A 24015-nucleotide genomic window follows, 5' to 3' on the forward strand; every position below is an offset into this window, starting at 1 on the left:
AGCCAATTCAAAAGTTGCTCAGAATTAGCCATTCTATAACAAATTAGTTATAGTTAAGTTAACTTAAAGGTGAACCACCCCTTTAAGCTGTTTTTTTCTGATTTTCCTCAAAGCAGCCAGTTTTTGTTTTTTAGTTATAGCAAGAGAATTTGTTTGAACGGAGGACCTCTCCATTACTAAGGTACCCTTGCTTTACTTGGTAAAAAAAAACAAAAAAAAAACAAAAACTAAAGCTGTTATTTTGAAAAGTAAAATGTTCTTTTGATTCCTGCAGGTATACTAAAGAATCATCTAGAAGAACTTGCAGTGAACCCTTTCCCTAGTCTCCTTTCACATCACCCGTCTAGTCCTGAACCATACCTAGTATAAGAGGCAATAAAAAGTTTTGCCATATTTTATTGGCAGGTTTGCAGCTTTAGTATGTGAGCATGGCATTCTGACATTGAAACATGCTTGGAGGGATAAAGCAATTTTCATTAATGAACACACACCTATATAAAATACAACTATGTTAAATGTAATCTGACTCTTTGCATTCTGTTGCAGTAGATTCCTCTGCAGTGGTCTGAGCATAAAAGGGTTAACAGTGATCTATTTTCGAAAGAGATGCTATAGCAGCCTCCTTTTGTTAATGCCCTCTTGTCTGATGTCAGTTTTTTCTCCATACTCCTTTGGGACTGGATTATTCTAAAACAACAAAGTAGCCAGATGTCTGGTTCTGCGAATGTCCCACCGGACAGCTATGGAAGGCAACTGCATTCGTTCAGGGCTTGAGATCAAAGATACCTGAGAATTACTTATGGGCACGTAATTTGTGTCACAGCTATTATTATCACTCAGAAAATCATTATGGCACATATTATCGGTGCTAATATTAAGAATGAGCCATGCTTAGAATTTCTGATCTGTCAACACAGTCCTAAGCTACAGAATTCTTTGTGTATGATATTTGGAACTGATATCGATATAAGTTTTTTGGTTAGTTTTATCTAGAAACTTAGCAAAATCTCCATGAATTGTTTGTAAGAAGACAGTCATTCATTGATATTATTTTTTTGCTTCATAAATAACCCTGGTGTTTCGTACTTTTTAAAATGCAGTGTAGACTAAGACAACCAACATCAGTATTCCTAATGTTTCAAAAGCATTCTTTAGAATTGGTTGCAACCTTGTTTGGTGCCCCATGTGGATACCTTGAATTCTGATAGTGGTCACAAATTTAGTTAAATATTATTTGAATATTACACAGAAATACTTACTTGATCGGAACTACCCACTACGTTTCATTCATACACTTTATATTATTATTATTATTATTTATATTACCCAGCTAATACAATCAAATAAAAGCACCTGCTTTAGTCGGTTCTGTTGACCAGGCTACAGTTGGGAGAGAAGTCCAGAAGAACAGGAAGCTCGACTGTTCTGCACTGGCCAGAGAAAAATAATCTGATCCAGTGTGGGAAATAGAGGTAGGCAGAAGACGGCACCTTTCTAGAGTGCAATGGTGGTGGTAGAGGGAGTCTAGGTCTGTGCATCTGCTCTTTGTCTACTCCAGGCCCTCATCACCTATCTGCCAGCTGATCTAGCCGCCCACTAATCTCCTGATCCCTCTTCCGGCGTTGGCATGTATGCACTCTCGCATGTACGCTTTCCCAGCACTCAATCAGCATGCATGCATGCTCGTTCGCATGGCAGCAGGTTGGGGGCAAGCTGGCTGGCCGGGTTGTCTAGGGTGCCCAGATGGCCATGCCTGGCAGTGATCTGATCATCTAATTCTTTTGGTCTATCTAATAGAAGCGTTCCTTCTTCCTTTTATGAAAGTTCCTCCTGACTGTAGCATGGTTTGCTGGACTACCAGCAAATGGTACTGTTGTTTCAGTTTCATTGTTTTAGTAATGTAAAATTTCTTAATATCTTGAAATAAAAAAAAACATTGCAGAAGTGCTTAGAAGAACAAACTAAAACGCTGAAAACTAATATGGCTAGAAATACAATATTTTTATACCCTGACAGTAATGATCCAGGCCCTCAAGCTTGTCACAGGAGCATCTTGAATTTTGATAGAAGTGTGATATCCATTAGACCAACAGTTAGGTATTAGCTTGCCCTTTCAATAAATTGTACCTTTTTGCAATAAACTAAGCAGGCTTTTGTGTGATATAATTTTAGCTGTTGTTCAAAGGCTTGTTTTTTCCCATTGTACATGTTCTGAAGCTATGCAACACTTCAATTCACATTAGAGCACTGACCGACCTGTGCTGATGTTACTGTTGTATTCCAATTATCTGTAGATCTGCTTCATTACTGGACCAAGTTTCAGTCTCCAAGGGCAATTGTCAAAATGTAATAGCATGCAATTGTTTTGTGTTGTTTACTCTATATAGTTCATATTTTATGAAATAAAGCTGTTTATAAGTATTATACTCATTTTGTAAATCTAGAGAATGAGAACCCTAGAAGGTTGAGGACTTGTCATTAGTCTTCCTTTAAATTGTGAAGGCCATTTACGGGGAATAAATAGGCGTAGTGTTAAACATACACTAAACAGGCAGAGAAAGATGGATTCCTCTATTTAACAGCAGTGTAATTGTGTACTCTGTTCTAGATGGAGCTGGTGTTGCTGAATAGTCTATTACTGCCACAGGTTGACAGGCAGGTGATAAGGCAGCTTCTGCTAGTGTCTGCGCAGGAGGCCTACCTAATATGCTGTCTGCCCTAAGGGCTTATGGGAGCACAGTTGGATTATTATGTTAATGCGTGAGCCTCCTGCCCTCTTCCTATCCCAGCTGGGCTCCCTCTTGTTCCACTCTGCTTTTCCCTGACAGTGGAGTAATATGCTTCATGATTGAAAGGGCAAAAGGGCTCAAAGTGAAAGAAAAAAATCAGGTCTACAAAGAGCTGTCATTGAAGCAAAGGAAGATTTTTTTTTTTTTCTTGTGGAATCTAAGAAACAGTAAATCAGAGATTGCATTCACTCCAAGCAGCCACACTTATAAGGAGACATGTGAATTAAAACTTCAAATATCATGCAAAACGAACATGAATTAAAAAACCACAACTAGGATTTTGGGGGCGGCATTTAAAGCCTTTTATAAGCAAAATATTTGTATTGGTGATGCTTTGTCATGTGAAAGCAGTCTCTCCTATCATTGCAAAATAAGTTAAGACATTATTAGTGACAGTTGTACCCCTTGCATATAGTGTATGGAATTATAGTTGGCAGGGCTGTACACTGTGAAGTAGAAAACGATGCCACAGACAAAAAAACTATTCAATCTTTATTTCCTTATGTAATTGAAGTTAAAGGAGAACTAAATGAGTCGGGCTATAAATTCTGCACTTTGTTCTGGGCTTCTGTACCAGAAGTCCACGAGAGCATTAGAGATCATTGCCTCCAGAGATCCCCCCTGTAGCTCCCCATCTTCTTCTCCGCTGATCCTCTAGGCTGCAGTCAGTACCTGAGCTTTGGGACTGATTCACTATATATGTGTATATACAATTTCAAATACATGATACAGGGCTGATTACTAATCATTTAGATTTCATGGCTTTCATTCAGCCTCAAGGTTATTTGTAAGGTTGGGCACTCATGCTGGATAATCATGCCTGGCACATAATCTGCACTACAGTTCATGTTGCTGGTGTTCAGTTGGGTTAAGGTTAGTGTTGTTTTTAGCCCAGACAGGTTTATTTGACTCTCATCTTAGCAAAGCTGTTCTGTACAGACCTCAAAAGAGAGCGCTATCCAGGTTGTAAGAAAAGCTAAAGGTAAAGATGCACCATGACCTGAAACAGATGCAGCTCACCATACTTAACAGACATATGGGAAAAAGTAATGGTAACACAGCATGTAGACTACATGATCAAGCCTCCAAATACAAGAGATCTGAAAACCAAAATCTCCAAAATAAAAATGATTGCAAATAAAATAAAAAAAAAAAAACACTCAAATCCTGTTACACTGCCCTATTTGTTAAGACATCTGTTTTTTTTCTTACACCTAGTAATAAAGAAAAGGTTGCGCAATGTGGAATGGTTTAAGTAAAGGAAAGTAAGCTGTAATAGAAAAACATGCATATGTGGAGAATCGGGAAATCCTTAAAAAAATATAATTTTTGCAAAGCTGCAGTGGCTGTATTTGTTTGCATTTTCTGGCATCTTACAGTTACATGTTCACCTTTTATTCACTTCTCAGCTCCATCTTTGTCCATCATTCTTAGCCTGGCTTTTTGTATGCATTTAAACGGTCTTTTTAAAAGCCCTGGAGTATTTCAGCTGGACCGGCTTGCTGGTCGAAGCAATATTCTATTCTCACAAAAGAATTGCTGGGAGACGGGGTTTGAACTTTATGTAAAACCCGAGCTTGTAGAATACTTCCTTTATTAACTGTCATCGCCTAGATAATATATGTTCAAATAAATGTTGTATAATAACTAAATTTGAGATTAATAGGCCCCTTTAGAAAGGGCTAAGTCATTCGTGATGGTGAGTGAAAAATCGTCAGTGAGAGTGTAACAGGCACAAATTGTCTGCTTACTTACGCTCCTCCGTGTCATTGCCATCTATCAATGTCGCCTGGCACAGTTCTCATTAAAAGCCGTCTTCAGCCTAAACAACTTCATTTTGTTAAAGAGGAGTGAAAATATATTTTATTTACAATACCTCATCTTTATCCTGACTTTTGTTGATCTGATTACAAAATTATAATAAGGACATAAAAGGGAAAGCATTTTGTTTGTCCATTTTCATAGATAGACATTCATCCATTGATTGCCAGGACCATTGAGTTTATGTAAGCCTGCTTTGCACTGATTAAAGCAGTTAATGTGTATCCATCTCTTCCAGATATATATCATAGGTTCATAACATTTCCTGTGGGTTTTTTTTTCTTCTACAAACACCACAGCAGAGGCCTATTTAGGCCGAATTTCGAATTCATGTGAATTTTTTTTTAATTCGGATATACTCACAATTCGACTGGGAGGTTATTTTAAGAAAAACATTTGAATGTCTAATATTCGATCGAATGTTTCCGACCCGAAAATTCTAATCGTATTCAATTCATAATTTGTAAATCAAGTTTTTCTCCGAAATGTAGAATTTCGGAGAATGTCAAATATCAGGAAGGGCTATTAACATCTCCAAATGGCTGGTTTTAGGTGGTGAATATTCTAATTATGACTGTTTCCATGGTCGAGGTGTGATGAATCTCGCTTTCAAATTTGCATTCGAATAGAGGGATTAAAATTCGAAACTCGAAAATTCATACTTTTCAACCCTTGATAAATCTGCCCCTTAGACTTGAGGCCTGCCAAAAGGACCAGTACTAGGCCAGAAGGACCAGTAATAAAAAAGGAACAATAACAATACATTTGTAGCCTTACAGAGCATTTGTTTTGTAAAATGGAGTCGGCAACGCTCATTCATCAAACAATCTGTTCTGTAAGGATGCATGCAGAATAATTTTTTTGCAGTGTCCTTGATCATATAACCGCAAGTCACATGATTCAGTTCGACCAGGCACTTGGATTTGGCTGAATTCCAGTCCTTCCTAAAAAGGGGCAAATTCACTAACCGGCGAAAATTCGCCAGCGCTGGCTTTGCGCACATCGCAACACTTTGCCAGGCGGAACTTCGCCTGGACAACGCTAATTCACGAAGATCCGCCAGCATAATTACGCTCAGCAGTTCGAAGTTACACTAGCGTTGGCTAATTAGCATACGGCGTGCAGTTAAAGTACAATGGCCGTATATGCTGTAGCAAATACATTACACTACACAAGGCCAGGGAACCTTAATAAAATTATAAAAAGTTGTTATATAAAGTTGTTATAATGCCCTACACATGTGTCCACAGTACCCCAAAAATTTTTTTACAATTTATCACCCTTTAAATAGGAAAAAATGCCAGCGTTTTTTGGGACTTAGAAAAATGTTCAACTTTTTTTTTGAGGAACTCCTGTCTACTCTATTGCACTTCGCCTGGTCTGAGGTGGCGAAGGCAAGTCTGGCAATAGAGGTAACAGTCAGTAAAATCAAAAACATAGTGAATTTGCGAAGTGCCGAAATGACGTCACGCTGGCGAATTTTCGCCAGTGTTAGCCACTTCGCCCTTTAGTAAATTTGCCCCTAAGATTCCTCTTCCCTGACTAACTGATCTGTATATGCCCAGAGTAGTGATTCTCCATTTTTTTATTTTATTATTTTTGACTGTATATACCTTATATATGAATACCAGTATATGGGAATTCATACTCCACATTTGCTTTTCCACAGTTCAGAGGGTTAATGCAAAGTCTGCATTGTTTACACTGATTGATTTTGACATTGATTTGTCTAGTAACCAGTTTGATTTGCCTTTAAATTAACTTTAGTATGGTATATTCAGGTGACTCTAAGGCAGCCTGTGTATTCAGTTTTTGTCCTTTTTGGATGTTAATTATTTAGCATTCTCCTCTGCAGCTATAATGATTATAATTTAAAGTTGTCTAGTTATTTGGCATCCTTCTTACCCTAACAACCCAGCAGTGATTTGAATGGAAATGTATAGGAGTGGGTCTTAATAGAATGAGAAACCATAAATCTATATGTGAGTTGGCGCTATTCAAAAAAGCCAAACATTCAATTTCATGGTGGTGACAGTCTTATGCAAATTGCTTTCATAAAGATATATATATATATATATATATATATATATATATATATAAAGGTTGGAAGGATCAGCACTGATCCTTCCAACCTTTATCTATGATTTATTGATCGTGCACCTCGAACTCACAAGCTAAGGAGTGCGGACACCACAGACAACTTTATATATATATATATATATATATATATATATATATATATATATATATATATATATACACACATACACACACACAGTATATAGTTTGTGTGAAGCCTGGAGGGATATCCAGCATTGCTGAAAGAAGCATTATTGTTTTTGGCATTCCATAAAATCAATGCAAACAGCAGGCAAAGGCTTCCCAGTGGATCCTTAGCATTACATCTACAGCTGAGCATAAAGAGGCCACACAAGGTCCCTAGGCTGCCTGTTGGCCAAATCTTGTCTACATCACACTACAGATTTCAGTGGTCAGCTTCTTATTAAAATGCAACTTTATCCACATGTGTATATATAGAATGGCTTAAAGGGGGGCACAAACTCTCTGGATATACGGTAGATTGAGATAAAGGTGATCTAGTAATTTAATGGTGGTAACCTATGTCTGGACTACAAGAAAGTCCTATGTTTGCCTTCTATACTACATGTATTAAAGTGTCCACTCCAATCACAGCAGCCTGTAACATAATCTAGAAATTGAATAAGACAGAAATAAATGTCTATCTGTTGGTCACTGGACCATGCTCTGCTGTAGTTTGCACGTGCAATGTGTATATGCTAAGCAGGTCACTAAAGGCTTAATGTATATCAGCGTTTTTTTTGTTGGCTAAAGAGATCAAAATACTCCAAACAGTACCGTGGTAAGGAACATTATTAAACTGGATTGAACAGTGGTGGTACTAAGTAATCTCTAGAAATTCATGGTTTACTTAGTCCTTGCACAGGATACACAGAACACCAATGAATGCTTGAGGCTTCCTTCGCCTTACAGCGTTATCTAGATGAGGCTTCCATCGCCTTACGGCGTTATTTAGATGAGGCTTCCATCGCCTTACAGTATTATCTAGAAGGGAGCTTGTTGGATTATGCTGTTGTACTTCTGAATGTCAACTGTGATGTTTTATTTAGTTGTCAATACTTATACTTCCCTTGAAACCAGTAGTGCCATATGCTAGTGTTAGCAAAGATTTTACAGTCTGTGCCCATTTTAGCCTGTGACCAGAGAATAAAAAGTCCTGTTCCATCTTTTATTGATGGGGAGTGCAGAAGAGGGAATGTAATAAAATGATCAGCGTTTGTGAATTAATTATGAACTCAAGTATGAAAACTATGATCTCCTGGGTGGTGATCTCATTATCCATTCACCATTATTGCATCCTTATTTGGATCTTGAGGCATGTTCAGCTACTGGCTTTGGACTTCATTCAGACATTGCACAAAAAAAACTTCCTGGCATTTGGTTTTATTGTTAAATACAGTATGTGAGAATATATAGTGCTTTGTGATTAATTTGCCTTTCTTTTTTGTTTGTTTTATTTTGTAATACACATTACTCAGCGTATGGACAAAATATTATTTTTTGTATGATTTATCCCTTTCTTGATCATTTTGCTGGTAAATTTAAGCCACATATACATTATTATGTCTATAATTTACTCATCATTTATATACAATACAAGTTTGCATAGACGATGTGTGGAAAAAAGGGTATTAAAATGAATACTGGTGAGACATTTAGCATTTCAGTTTTGTTGGCCATGAAGTTCCATTGGCATATGTGGGAGGCCATAACTTATCTAAGTGCCATAACTCTTTCACAATCTGCTTGTTTGGCCCTCAGACTGAGCAACAGGATCTATGCAATTTGGTTATACAGGTATGGGACCTATTCTCCAGAATGCTTGGGACCTGGGGCTTTCCGGATAACGGGTCTTTTCATAATTTGAATCTTCATATTTTGTCTACTAGAAAATCATGTAAACATTAAATAAACCCAATAGGCTGATTTTGCTTCCAATAAGTATTTAGTATATCTTAGTTAGGTCAAGCACAAGGTACTGTTTTATTATTACACAGAAAAAGGAAATCATTTTTAAAAATTTGGATTATTTGATTATAATGGAGTCTATGAGAGATGGCCTTTCCATAATTCGGAACTTTCTGGATAGCGGGTTTCTGGATAACAGATCCCAAACAGTACATGCATATGGCCAGATAGCGCGAAATATGGTTTATGCCTAGTGGTTCAAGCAATGGCATAGCAAGTAGCTTGAATGTCACTTCCTTCAGAAAATAGACACAAGCATTCAGTTTTAGATTCAGTTTGATAGTGATCTGCTAAGCCGAAGCAGCCAATCAGCAGGCAACATTTATTGGTCTTGCTGTAAGAATTAAACATTTGATTGGTTGAAATGGATTACCCACAGTAGGCTGTATGAATTCAATATAAAGCATGACTATGATGCTGTGGGAATTCTGTGTTTACTCTGCTTTTTTCATCTCTTTAACCAGACGGTGAAGGCATCTGGTAAGGCAAGGATAAACTTTTCAACAAGCAATGTACCCATGCGTGGCCCTTCCTTTGGTCCCATCATTAGGCACATTCATTTATTTGTATGTGTTTACAGTAGCTTGTGATGACATGCTGGAATTGCATTTCTGAGCCCATGCTTTATTATCTTTAATCATCATGTCTTTTTAGTTGTATTGTATTTTATTTTTGAGTTGCTGAGATGTTGAAGATTTGGAGCTGTGGAAAGGACCCAATTAGACAGTATTTTATTACATTGCGTTGATGACCCTGACTTTTGTGTGTAGCTATTTTTAATGTGCATATTGCATGTCTACAAAATTGTATGGAACAACAAAGTTAATTTCCTTTCGCTTCTTCAACAGGCTGCTGCTATTTTCAACTCTGCATTTGGAAGTTTCTTGGTAAGTTCCAATTTTATTTGTTGCTCTTGTAAAGCAAAACTATTATTCTTATAGAGTTATCTCTTTTGAGTTAAGGAATGCTATTAAAATACAAATGAACTTTCCTGTTTAATGCTTTTACTATTCTGACATAGAAGGTGTTAATTAGTTTACAGTCCTGTGCAGCGGAGGAGATTAACATTGCCTACTTTAATGGAATCATTAGTTGCTGTTAATGTGCACTAATGAAGACATCTGTCAATTAACTGATTTTTTGATTTTCTTAAATGAGATGTATTGGATATCCATTCTGCTCTAAAGGACTAATGATCCATAATAGAAAGGCAAAGAGTAGCAATCAAATGTTTAACATTAGCGATGAAGGATCTTCACTGAGATATCATTTGGGGTTTTGTAAATAACAGCAATTGTTTATGTGGATATGTATCTTCCTGTTATGTAACTGGCATTTGCTTTTTGGGTTGCAAAGATTCACAGTTTCCTATGCTTTTCTGCTAAGGATTTTCTTACTAGAAAATTACTACAACAACCTGGTAATTTGGTAAATATTAGTTTTTTTCTGCAAGAGTTCATGTCAAAATGCTAAATATTAACTCTTAGAGGCACATTTATCAAGGGTCGAATTTAGAATGAATTCAAAAATTGACTTGGGGAAATTTATCAATAAAATCAAATTTTTTAAACGTCTTGAAAGCTCGAATCAAATTTGATCAATCTCTGAAAAAAACTCGAAGGCAGCAAACATCTCCATATTGATCCCTGGACATTGACTTAAACAGTAATTCGGCAGGTTTTAGGTGGCAAATAGCTGAATTCAAATTCTTTAAAGGGCCAGAGTATGATAAATCTCGAAAATCAAATTCAAATTTTTTTGAAAAACTCGAATCGAATTTGAATGGCTCCCTAGTCGAATTTGAATTTTCAATTTGACCCTTGCAAAATCTTCCCCTTAGTGTATATTCTGCTCATCATTTACTTTTCCTGGCCCTGTAAAAATTTCCACTGGGAAACTCTTCTTTTAGCTAGATAATAATAAGAATAATAATTGCAGTCCAGTGAAAGGCAGGACCATTCATAACAATGACTAGGCAATGATAACTACCACATGTGGCTGCGGTTTCAAGATGAGACCAGCGCTGTGGTTGCATCAATGTGTATAGGTGACACAAACCACCAACAAAACCTCCAAGGCAAAATTATTTGGTTGTTTTTTTTTTGCTGTTGAGTGCTGTTTTCTTATTTTTTTTTTATATTGTCGCTGCTTCTGAAAAAGGAGCTTGGTTCGGCTTGTGTTTGACACTGAAAGAATGATTATTTTAGTTTAGTGGTTTTCCTGTGGCAGAGCCATTATGGGGGATGTGAACTGTAAATACTGTACCTCCTTTCTGGGGAAAGAAAAACGCCAGGCTGATGACGCATGCTTAGGCTTTTTTGTGGTTTCCCATGCATATTTATGGCATTAGCCTAAGCCTTTTTGATTATCTCACTTTTGGACATACATATATGGGATCTATTATCCTGAAGCCCATTATTAAAAAAGCTCTGAATTACAGAAAGGCCGTCTCCCATAGACTCCATTTTATCCGATTAATCCAGCTATTTAAAAATGATTTCCTTTTTCTTTGTAATAATAAAACAGTACCTTGTACTTGATCACAACTGAGATATAACTCATCCTTATTGGAATAAAAAAAAACAGCCTATTGGGTTTATTTAATGTTTACATGATTTTCAAGTAGACTTAAAAGGGTGGTTCACCGTTAAGTTAACTTTTAGTATGTTCTAGAAATACCCATTCTAAGCAACTTTTCAATTGGTCTTCATTATTTCTTTGTTTTTTACTTTTTTGTCCTTTTCTTCTGGCTTTAACTGGCTTTCAAATGAGGGACACTGACCCCATCTAAAAACTAAATGCTCTGTAAGGCTACACATGTATTGTTTTTACTACTTTTTATTACTTTAGACCCTCTCCTATTCATATTCCAATCCCTTATTCAAATCAATACATGGTTGTTATGGTAATTAGGGCCATAGCAACCAGGTGGCTGTAATTGCAAACTGGAGAGATGCTGAATAAAAGGCTAAATATTTCAAAAACCACAAAAAAAAAAAAATGAAAACCAATTGCAAATTGTCTAAGAATATCACTCTCTACATAAAATTAAAAGTTAAAAATTAAAATGCAAAAGTGAACAACCCCTTTAAAGTATGAAGATCCAAATTATGGAAGGATCCATTATCTGGAAAGCCCCAGGTCCGACCATTCTGGATAACAGGTCCCACAATACTCTACCCTTAGATAGCTAATGTTTCATCTCTATTCTATGTCTTCGTTAGAATTCTCTCCACAATTGTGACCCTGAAATATTGCAGCTGTTACAGATCAGAAGCCCACGTTTGCACAATAAAGTCAAACACATGAGACAAATTTTAATAACGCAACATTGTAGAAAAGTAGAAAAGTAAGTTGCTACATGGACCAAAATGCAGATTGCACGTGAGAGCATTGAATCTGTACTAAAGGCCCTGTCTGTGTATAAAATTGTTCCTCCTTTTGTCCTAGTTCTTAAGATTGCCACAGACGGAAAGATAAAGTCGCTCCAGTCTTCATTTCGTGTGAATCTTATTATCATAAGGTTTTCGGACAATGTGTGGATCATTCCGGCATTTTTCGTGCCTTCTCAAACGGTTGTTTAGGCAATCAGACCGGTTAGCTAATGACTATATCTCTGTATGTATTGCCTTTCTGATGATATCAATGGGTGATTGTCACTACTATTTGTCGGACATAACGTTTCTATGATTGCTGCCTTTGAATAATGGCTATTTGATTTTTTTTTTTTAATGGCTATTTATTTTGATTTGTTCTTTTTGCTAGCCTATTTAATCAGAATGGTTAGTGGTAGGTCAGGAGATAGCACCGAACGAGCGTTCGTCGGACACAAGGCTATAGCAGCTTGTTTATGGTCAGCTTAGAGGGGTAGTTTAGCTTTAAGTTAACGTTTAATATGCTATAGAATGCCCAATTCTTCATTATTTCTTTTTTGATAGTTTTTAAATTATTTGACTTCTTCTGACTCTTTCCAGCTTTCAAATGGGGGTCACTGATCCCATCTAAAAAACAAATGCTCTGTAAGGCCACAAACAAATGTAATGTTATTGCTACTTTTTATTAGCCATCTTTCTATTCAGGCCTCTTCTATTCATATTCCAGTCTCTTATTCAAATCAGTACATGATTGCTAGGGTTATTTGGACCCTAGCAACCAGATTGCTGAAATTGCAACCTGTGTAAACGGCAAAGTAACTCAAAAACAATAAACAGACAAGACCAATTGCAAATTGTATCAGAATATCAATCTCTACATCATACTAAAAGTTCATATAAAGGTGAACAATGGCTGAAATTGCTAACAGGCTATTCTGTGCTTCGCTGCAGCCCTTATGCCAGTTGTTCAGAAAAGCGAAATTGTGTATATTTATCGTATTTATTGTACTTTTGATCTTGAATCGTCCGTGTCTACATATAAGGCCCCTAAAATGTTGCCCGTATCTCTTATCGAGTTTATCAAAGATAATGTAGGGACACTGATCGCTTATACATTAATAACAGGCAAACCACCAAAGAGAACTTAACCCTTTAGCTATAAATAATGGAAGTCATATAAGGTCACCCAACATTTGTATGTATAGAAACACATGCTTTTCTCTAGATAATTGTAGATAGACAGTCCCTAGCTGCATCCTATCTTTTGCAGTTTGCTTAAAGCACCTTGAGTCCAGGCCACACCGTGCACCATTTCCTTTATTTACCAATCTGCCTTGGCACATCAAAACCTAAAGCAAGTGCAGTTCTGCAGAGAATCCCACGTGGATAGAGATCTCAGACCTTTAGTGACAGCAGGTACAAATAATTGACTCTTCTGTTTGCGTTCACAGATTGTGTAGGAAATGTAAACATGGATGTGCTCTGAACGTGACATTCAAACACTTTCAGGCAAATTACTAGATATCCTTTTCTTAAAAGGAAACTTCACATACAAAATAACTTGGTGTCTGTCAGCATTACATTTGCTCTTCGGTAGTATTTGTGTGCCTTTTTCGTTCTGTCGCCCCCAGAATTCCTGTAAAACTGCCATCTAGTTGCTAGGGCCAATGGCTTGAAATCATCACACTGGCAGACAGAGGGGCATTATTGTTAAAGAACTCAGCAGAGTGAAGTTTCACAGCTCTCTCTCTCACTATAGGAAGTTTTTTTTTATGGGTAGTATTAATGGGAGGCTGAATTCACAGTTTTGCCCCTCAATAAATGTACCTGAACAGAGCTGTACCATTTCCTTCTGGCAATAAAGACGAGCTGTATTTCCACCCTTGATAAATATACACCAGAATCAATGCATGAGTAGAAGAGAGCAAATTCTCTTAAAGTTTTATTCATGTAAATACTCCTTTAAAGTGATACTGACACTTAAAATTTAATTCTCAAAATATTGATCTACATAAAGTTACCTACAGTATAGGTCATGTTGATCATTTTTTTGACATTTAACATTTTAACATGTTAACATTTTTTTTATGTAGTCTGTGCAGGAATTTCTTATTACTGAACTTCCTTGTTTACAAAACATTGTTGCCAACGGACATTTAACTTCCAAGTAGAAGTTCCAAGGCTATAGTAAAAAAAATGTAGCCAGCTTTGATCAATGTATTTTCCATAGAAAACATGAATAACAAAGAAAATATCACATATAACCTTAGCAGGCATCTGTTGTAGTATATTGGTTAAAATCCGAAAGGTAAATTTATAAGAAGACATAACACCACCACAACAGAGATCTGTTCTCATACAGAAAACATTGTACATATATGGGAATGAATGAAGCAGCACTCGATTAATGCAAAAAGTTAAAAATAGTTACAACACAGTATAATCTCCAAACCCTGTAGGAAGAAAAACAGCTGTTGTATAGAATACTGTGCTGATTCTTTAAGTATATACTCACATTTCATGACATTGGAAACAATACCTCCATTAAAAAGAGGGGGAGACAGAGAACTGAAATTAAAGAAAAGGGAGGTGTGGTGGATTAATAAACTTAAATCTTTACATCCATTTAGTTTAAATAAAGATTATTTTTGTATTTATAAATGCATACATGCAAATTGATTGTGATACAAGCTATGAGGTAATTTCCTTTTCATTGTCTTAAATATGATTCACCTGTGCAATGTTGTTGTTCATTTGGCTTGATAAAGGACATTTTTTTTTTCAATGTATGTTTAATATTCTTTAAAATTCCTAATAAAGTTTAGAAGTTATTAATGTACACATAGAAACCAGAAATCAACTGGCTCACCAATATTTTGTCACACACTGTTGTGCATATAGCACTTCATTATCAGCCAATTCCTGTCCACAATTAAACGGTATAACCTTCAAAAAGCAATTTTTATAGAAAACTTTTTTTTTTTTTTTTTAAACTCGGTGGGTAATAATAAATTATAGCTGAATTCAATTAACATACATTTCAGGCCAAAAGAATAACAGAGAATAGTGCCACTGAGGATTTCCCTATGTTGAGGCACTAATGTCATTATCTCCTCCTTTCATTAAACGGGCCTCTTTACAATAATTGTAGAGCTTAATAAGTGATTTGATATTTTTTCCCTTGATGAGGGTTTAATAAAATCTGAAAGCATTTTAGTTATTCAGCTTGGCTACTTATCAAAGAACTGATAGCAGATTCATGCAAATCTCCTTGTGACTGTATCGTGGGAAGGCCTTTTCTATGTGCCACAATACAGCTCTATTATTACAATTGTAATTACACTTCATGTCTGTTGGGGCTTTTCCCTAGTTATCTGTAATAATAATGAGGGTCGCAGATAGAGACTTGTTTGATATAAGGTTTTCGTGCACAAACCCACAAAAATAATGAAGGCTAAAAACATCTTTAAATGGTTCAAGGGACCATAACAGGTTTTAGCTGGAGCACAACTGGACCTTTAATAAATACCCCCCATAATGTTATATTTTGAATATGTATGTTTCATCTTCAGTTCTTACTGCAATGTATAGGCAAGACATATCTGCAAGCATATATGTACCTATGTTCAAAAATTAATTGGTGGGCTACTAATTTTTTTTTTTTACAAATCAATTTTTTTCTTTAAAAATGTCTTTTTTTTAATTTCTCAAGAAACAATTAAGGTTTATAAAGTGTAAACACCACAAAAAACTCTAATAAAAAAAAAAGCAATTAATACAGTTGAGGGCCTATATAAGTCAATAAGAGCCTATTGGACCTTTTTTTTTTTTTTTTTTTTTTTTAATAGACATTTGGACTTCGGAGGTTTTTATTTCCCGCAAATAATATTTTTTATCGCACTATTCAGCATTTTTTTTGGGGCTTGTAACTTATATTGAGATCTTTTAATAAATTACAAGGCATTGTTAATTTCAGAGAAATAGAATTTATATGTAGTTTTAAAAAACTTTGAAACACTAAGATGTGAGTGTTGACCAGATTTCATAGAACAACCTGCAGCTTTTGGCAAGTATCTAGTTAGGAAAAATTAATATTGATGTGGAGTATGCATGGCTTGTCAAAAGAGTCCTTGCCACCATCTGATGCCACACCCTTACACCCAGCACTTTCTTTTCCAAGCGCCTTAGCAGGACAAGGAAGAGTCACACCTGTAATGTGGAGCTCTCTGCACTAATAGAGCTGAAATTCTGATTTAAAATCTAAACTTTGACTCTTAAATGGGTTGTTCACCTTCCAAACACTTTTTTCAGTTCAGTTGTTTTCAGATTGTTCCCCGGAAATAATGAATTTTTTCAATCACTTTCCATTATTTCTTTTTTACTGTTTTTCCAAAATCTAAGTTTAAAGTTCAATGTCCCTTTGCCTAGTGTTTGTCAAGCAGCTCAGTAATTCAGGTGCAGACTCTGAACAATTTTGCAACATTTAGTTGATCCATTTCTCAGCAGCATCTCTGGATTGTTAGCAACTATTGTATCAATTCTAACAACTGACTGTAATGAAACACCTTTAATGGAACCTAGAGATTCTGTACAAGCAGGGAGAGAGATAAGAAATGTATCAACTAAATGTATACATTAGAACAGTTTACACATTCGGTGACCCCCCCTCCCAGAGCTGCTTCAGAAAGACATAAGTAATATGTTACATTGCTTCCATAGAATCTGAAATGTAAAGTAAACATATCAATATAAATGTTCAAAATACTGTACGTCATTTCAAACAAGCATGATTTTAAAGGTAAACTATGACAAAAATGAAAATTTAATATAAGTTTCATCATCCTAAATACAATTAAAAATTCTGTATTCCTCAACCATGAGATGTAGGAGGAGGCAATAGAAACGGCCTACAGTTTCTTAACCTCGATAAGGGACAGACTGATACAACTTAAGATTTAAGTTAACATAACTAAAAAAAAAATGGAAAAAGTGAAGAAGATCTGTGCCCACTATGTAAACTTCCAGGTACTAACTATATCCACATGATTTGGTCCTGCCCTCCGGTCCAGTTATTCTGGACCAAGTTAATGGAGACCCTAGCCACTGAACTGGGTACTCCACAGATAGTCAACCCAGTGCTCTACTTACTGGGAGTGATTGATGATCTAACACCAACCAATGTGGCTAGAACTCGGTTACACTCCCTTATGTTCTACGCAAAAAAAATCTTTAAAAAAGAAAAAAATTCTGTATTGTTTCTGAAAAAAAAATCAAGTTCATCCTCCTCTCGGCATATGTTTCTCTTCATTCTATCTTCTGAGTTGGATGTCAGAATTTCATTGAGAGTTAAATCCAATATATCTTATGGGGGTGGGGCTTCCTTTCCTAGCAGATGTGTTAGAGCTCACTCACATAACTGATTCTAGTACAAACAAAATCTAACAAAATAATGGACTGGCACAAATTCTACATGTAGAGAGACCTGATTTACAGTGATTTTAATAGAGTTCCAATACATCTTCTAGGCAAATGGAGCCCCCTTAAAAGATATATTGGGTTTAACTGTGATTCAAAATCCGACTCCCAACTGCTGCATGAAGAGAGAAGGATGCTGAGAGGGGGAAAGTGAAGAGTAACTTGAATATTTTAGAAACTGTTCTGAATTTTTGATTGATTATATTAAGCAAACTTCTTATTTCAGTATAATGATGCTTATATATAATTTACATATTTTCCATAGTCCCCCCTAAGGATTCCATTCATTTGTAAAGCCACAATAATAAACGGTTGCAGATTGCATTTAAGCGGAACTACATCTGTAATATAGACCAGAGGAATTTGTAATGGTGTGAAACCTGTGACTGTCCCACTGCTGTAGACCTACACTGCAAGGGTTAATATTCTTTTATATCCTGACCAGGGTTTGTTCCAAATGCAAACTCATTAGTCAGGGTGTCCATTTTACTTACAAATCTATGACACAAATTCAATTACTGGAAACACCAGCAAATTTCAAATCTAATTTTTGCTGACTGAACCAAATTTTCACATTTTTTTCCCTCGCTTTTAGTTTCTCAACCATGTCCAATTACGATAGATTATTTTTCCCAAAGGACTGAATTATTATTGTAATGCAGTTGATTGCATTTTATTTTTCTAATTCATTAATATTAGTTAAAAATCTTATTGTTCTTACTGTGTTTTACCTTTTTTGTTTCTTTTGGGGTTATTATTAAAATAACATTAATTGTAAACTCTTAATATTAGTAAAACGTTGGTTTTAATCCAACTCAGATTTAAACAGCAATAACATTTTGGTCGTTTCTAATACTACATTGTGAGCCTTAGCATCATGTGTATTAGACGATCATGTGGTATCGTTAGAATTCTGGAGACATTTGTGTGTATTTCATGCTGTACATATTGAGTATACTGTAGCCTGGAGGTACTGTAGTTATCCTTTTATAAATCAGTAATATTTCATGTAGCTCTCATTACAAAGCAGCAATTCTGACTAATGTGCCTCCAAACCACCCCATGGGGTTAGGGGTTTTTCTTTAACATCTATCTTTTTATTTGGATTATGTGAAGTAGGCAAGATGCTGCACATGCTATAAAATTTTATTTTATACGTCTTGTTTTTATTGGAACCTTTTCAGCCGGTCATTGAATAGTTTGCCCTACAAAGTATGTTTCTGAATTTCACAAAACTTAAGTGGCAGCTTTTACAAAGGTTGAGATTAGAGCTCACTACAAAACAACTCACCCACCTTTTATTCATTTTTATGAGATTTTAAAAGCATAATTATATATGAATATCACCATTTGAGAAATATGCTTCTAAAAATCCCATAGGAATGAATAGAAATGGGCTTGTTCTGTAGTCAGATCTAATCTCACACTAAGGGACATTTATCAAGGGTCGAAATTCGAATTCAAAAAGACCAACCAAAATTAAGTGTTTTTTTTTTTTTTTGGTCGAATAGGTCCGTATTCGGCCGAATTTGAATCAAAGTAATAGTGCATTCGATCGAATGTCCACCAATTGACTCCAAGTAGGTTCTAGGAGGTCCCCCATAGGCTAAAACAGCAATTCGGCAGGTTTTAGATGGTGAATGGTCAGTAGTACATGAATTTTTCAAAAGTACACAAAAAATAGCTTGAAATTTGAATCTTTTTCATTCGAAAATCCATCTCAATCTTTGATAAATCTGCCCCTTAGATAAATCTGTCCCTGAGTGTTTAAGTTTCATGAGATGTTAAAATCCCTCAATGTAAGGAAGCAAGAAGGGTTAATGAAAGTCATTTCTAAATTAAAATCATAAATGCGCTTATGAGTTGTTGTTTCACATGACTTTAAGAGCATGTAAGCAAGAAAAAAAACTGAAACAAACAAGAAGTTGCATGCATACCCCACTATGGCTATGTTTGAACAATCTGAAGTAACAAAGGAATGTGGATCATGCTTTAAAGCAGCACTGCCATCTAGCTTTAACCAATGAAATTCTGAGACTGAACATTAGATTAGGATTTAGCCACCGGACTAACAGATACTAAAGTTACCTCTCCAGTGTATCGCGTACAGTGAAACCTCAGTTTTACATTCCCTGATTTTAAATTTGCCCTCAATTTACATTGCTGTTTCATGGTCCCACCTAAATATTATGCATAATACATTTCCCTCATTTTACATTTTCCTGGATTTTTTCACCATTTTTTTCTGGTCCCCTGAAAAACATTCCATGGGGGTTATACTATGTATAACACTCCGTTGCTACATGCATTTCCATTTTTATGTTCGGATAATAGCGCAATATATTTAACTTTGTGTCCACCGGTCCACCTTGTGCAGTTTTTAATTTTGTGTATTTTTAAGGACCAGGTCCCCACACTGTCTTGTACTTAAAGAGCAGCATGTCTTAAAGTTAATGTTTTTAAGTAACATTGATTAAAGGTTACATTTTAGCAACAATATTTCAATTGTTATCTGAACTGGTTTACTGGCAGCAACATGAAGAAATGTATCTAATATACATTTCACTCTAGAGATTGTTGCAATTTCCTAATAGTAGCTTGTATATTTTCTGTTATGTCGCTGCTGAAATACTACTGTTTCCATAAGGCATGTTATATATTAAAAGGAAGTTCCTTCTTTGAAAGCTCGGCCAATGATAAACAAAATTCCAAAGAATTAAGAGGGGCTCACAGACTTTTTCATATGACTATATATATATATATATATATATATATATATATATATATATATATATATATATATATATATATATATATATATATATATATTCCCCCCCCCAAACCAGTCTAGCAAGCAGATTGCCACATTATATTGTCCTTGCTGATAAACCAAATTGATGATTTCTAAATACAATTATGCCACTCAGGTGCTTTCCAACCCAGTGGGTTATTTACTAAACTCAAATTTTTTTGGTAAAGGTTTTTTTGGCAAAAACTCATTTTTTTTTTGGTCGTGTCAAAAAAACACTCAAATTTTTACAGATATATTATACCCCGATGAAAAGTCCAAATCTGAAAATCCGCCATCTCAGACCTGTTGAGGTTCTGTATAAGTCACCTAGTTTAATTGGAAGTTATTGTGGTCTGCGCTGGGTTTAGCCTGAAAATCCAACCATTTTGGGGGTTTCAGGCAAAAACTCGAAAAAATCTAACGATTCAGGAACAAAGTCCCAACAATTTGATTACGATTTGATTAAATTGAGTTATTTTATAAATAAAAAAAATCTGAAATGGGAGTTTGGTTGAGCTTTTTTTGTTATGAAACAATGAGCTAAATTCGGATTATAATAAATAACTCAGTGCCCTAATTTTGTGACATTGAATTAAAGCATTGAGTTTGATCCCAAACTGGACAAAAAGGGTATTTAAAGATACTTTATCTACAATTGTTAAACTCTTTTTATAAAGTGATATACTGTGCCACGGCCCCTTAATGAGGCTTTTGAAATGTACTGTCTATAGATACCTTTTAGTAGGCTAGAATATTTATCGGCAATTATAACAGACAAGCTCTTTCCCATAAAATTAACACTACATATGGCATTTGATTCTAGAGAAAAGATAAAAAGGCCTGCTCGATTTAGGTGTTGCGCCGCGGCATAACAATTATCTTTCAAGTAATGATCAAAATATCTCTGCAAATAGACCCATGTCACAGACGTGAGTGCAAAATAATGATGCTCCTGTGCATAATTTCCAGAGTATATGTGTGTTAGATGGGCAGTATACAGATGAAAGGAAATTTTGTTCATAACGGTGCACTTCATAGCTGACTGAAGCAGGTGTTAGAAATGCAGATGAACTGTGTTGACTAAAGACTGTACAAATTTGAAGTGAAAATACCAGTGGTCTGCTTCGAGTTCTCGGCACATGTGAAGTTCCACTTGGATAATTTATTTATGTCATTGTGCAAGCTGCATTAATGGCCAGGAAAATGGAGCCTTTTGCATCCATTACTTTATTGCACTATAAAGCCCTGCTGCCTAATCCTGCCAACCCTAATCCTGGAGCACGTTTCCAACTGGCAATTGTTAGTTATAAAGTTCATATGTCGGTGTACATCATGCTTGGGTGAAATATCATGAACTAAAGCTTAACTTAAGATGTAGCTAGAAATTTTGTACATTATGTTTTGGGCTTCTGTACCAGCCCAAGGCAACTACAGCCCTTTAGCAGTAAAGATCTGTTCTTCCAAAGATGCCCCAGTAGCTCCCCATTTCTTTTCTGCTGATTCACTGCACATGCTCTTACTGAGCTTAGGGACCATCTCACAATATACAGTACATATAGAATAGAAATGTCACAATATAAGGCTGATTAATAATTAATACAGATAATTACTACATGGCAGCACAGAAACCAGTGCAATTAGCATTGGAATTTAATAATCAGCCCTGTAGCATCATCTTATATTACAGAACAACCTCATTTTCTGCTTGATAATTTGTGACGACCCCTAAGCTTAGCTTCTCAACAGCTGCTCAGAGCCCACTGAGCATGTGAGTGTCACAGACACTTTCCAAGTTGGTGACCCCTGTGAAAAGTTTGAAGTCCTGGATCATTGCTGCTATTGACAAGCTGAAACTTTAGGCTGGTGTAATAAGTTCAGTATATAAAATATGGCATTTTAGCCCTATTCATTTTTAGGGTTTAGTTCTCCTTTAACAGGGTTAGTCATGTAAAGAATAGTATAGTGAGTAGATGCAGGATGGAAACCAGACTAGCACTAAAACACGACCATCTTTGTCTGTCAGTCGACTCTAAAATATGTACACATGTTTGAGAATGACTTGTGCTTACACTTTGTACATTGGTACAGAAAATCTAAAAAAAAAAAAACTAAAACTATTCCAAAACTTTTCTACCATAATATTTTGATTATGGCTCCAGACATAGCCTTTCTTTGTCTAATTCAAATACAGATATGGAACCTGTTATCCAGAATGCTCAGGACCTGGGGTTTTCTAGATAATGGATCTTTCCCTAATTAGGACCTCCATACCTTGTTTACTAGAAAATCATGTAAACTTGAAATAAAAGCCAACAGAATGGTTTGCATCAAGTACAAGGTACTGTTTTATTATTACAGAGGAAAAAGGAAATCATTTTTAAAAATACGGAATTGGATAAAATGGAGTCTATGGGAGACAGATTTTCCATAATTCAGAGATTTCTGGATATCGGGTTTCTGGATAATGGATCCCATACCTGTGCAGATTTCAATATTCCTTTTAATTTACCTTTTGCTTCCCCCATGGATTTATAAAGGTATTATTAACTCATTTGGTTTTGTCTATCTTAGCTTCTCTTGTGAGTGGTTATAATTAGTGATGGGTGAATCTGTCCTGTTTCTCTTCATCTAAAAATTTGCGAAACACATTCAAGTCAATGGGTGTCAAAATAAGTTTGATGAGTGTCAATTTTGACGCAAGCGACAATTTTTATACACGCAACTTTTTTTATACGAGTGACTATTTTGTCCAAATGCATTAAAGTCAATGGGTGTCCAAATAATTTTGACGCGCAACAATTTTTATGCGAGCGACAATTTTTTTTTGTTGCGGCAGATTTTTTTGCCATGAATATATGCCTGCCGAATTTATTCGCCCATTACTAGTTATAATATGTATCGAGTAGAAAGAAAGGGGAGTGATATTAGTGTGTCTGATATTTTTTGGGTCATAACCAGCCCAATGGGTTGTAATGGGACTCTCCATAGCAGAGACATCTCCCTAGTTTTTTTTTACCTCGAATGACTTCAAATGACTTCAAACTCGAATTTTTTTGTACTTAAGAAAAAACTCCAAACGTCTAAAACTCGAACGAATATTAACCATTCAAAAACATGAATCGAATTTGAATCAAATTAGACTAAACTCGAATCGCGTCTTTTCTCCTAATGAAACCTCGAATGCCAAGAAGACTGTTCATATGGCTCACTGGACCTCTGCCATTGACATCCAAGTCAACTCAACAGGTTTTAGTGACGAATAGTTGAATTCGACTTGGATTTGACTAAAAATCCAATCTGCAATTTGAACCTTAATAAATCTGCCCCTAATAGTATAACTAAACACTAGCTACTGTGTTGGCTAATTCTGTTGGATTCATCAATTGTTCTTTGTGGAACAATTATTTTTGTACAAAATCATTTTTTTTTTAAATAAATGGGTGTTGCCTATAGGTTTGACACTTTTTTTAGTAAAAATGACACCAAACAGCAATGTTATCGACAGGCAAGATACTTGTGCTTTTTTTTTTTTTCTTTTTTAATTGTTTTTCTTTATTTAAGTCATACATGTCCTTACCAATTGTAGGAGTAGTTATTAGAAACTACAAAACACTGACAACCACCATTCCACAATAGCATGATTTTATCCTGTAAAACGTGCTAATATTCATGAAAAGACAAATAACGCAGGTTCTTG

The 24015-nt window shown here is 35.6% G+C and overlaps 1 protein-coding gene across 1 annotated transcript in view; it reads left to right on the forward strand.

Annotated features, from left to right (window-relative positions):
• slc10a7.L (solute carrier family 10 member 7 L homeolog) overlaps positions 1 to 24015 on the forward strand; it is a gene marked incomplete at its 5' end in the record, with an annotated part of 123382 nt that overhangs the window by 28887 nt on the left and 70480 nt on the right. The window contains 1 exon segment of the mRNA NM_001172194.1: positions 9527 to 9565. Within this exon segment, the coding sequence (NP_001165665.1) occupies positions 9527 to 9565 (39 nt within the window).

The sequence above is a fragment of the Xenopus laevis genome, chromosome 1L, assembly GCF_017654675.1.
Source record: "Xenopus laevis strain J_2021 chromosome 1L, Xenopus_laevis_v10.1, whole genome shotgun sequence".
In the NCBI taxonomy this organism is placed as follows: domain Eukaryota; kingdom Metazoa; phylum Chordata; class Amphibia; order Anura; family Pipidae; genus Xenopus; species Xenopus laevis.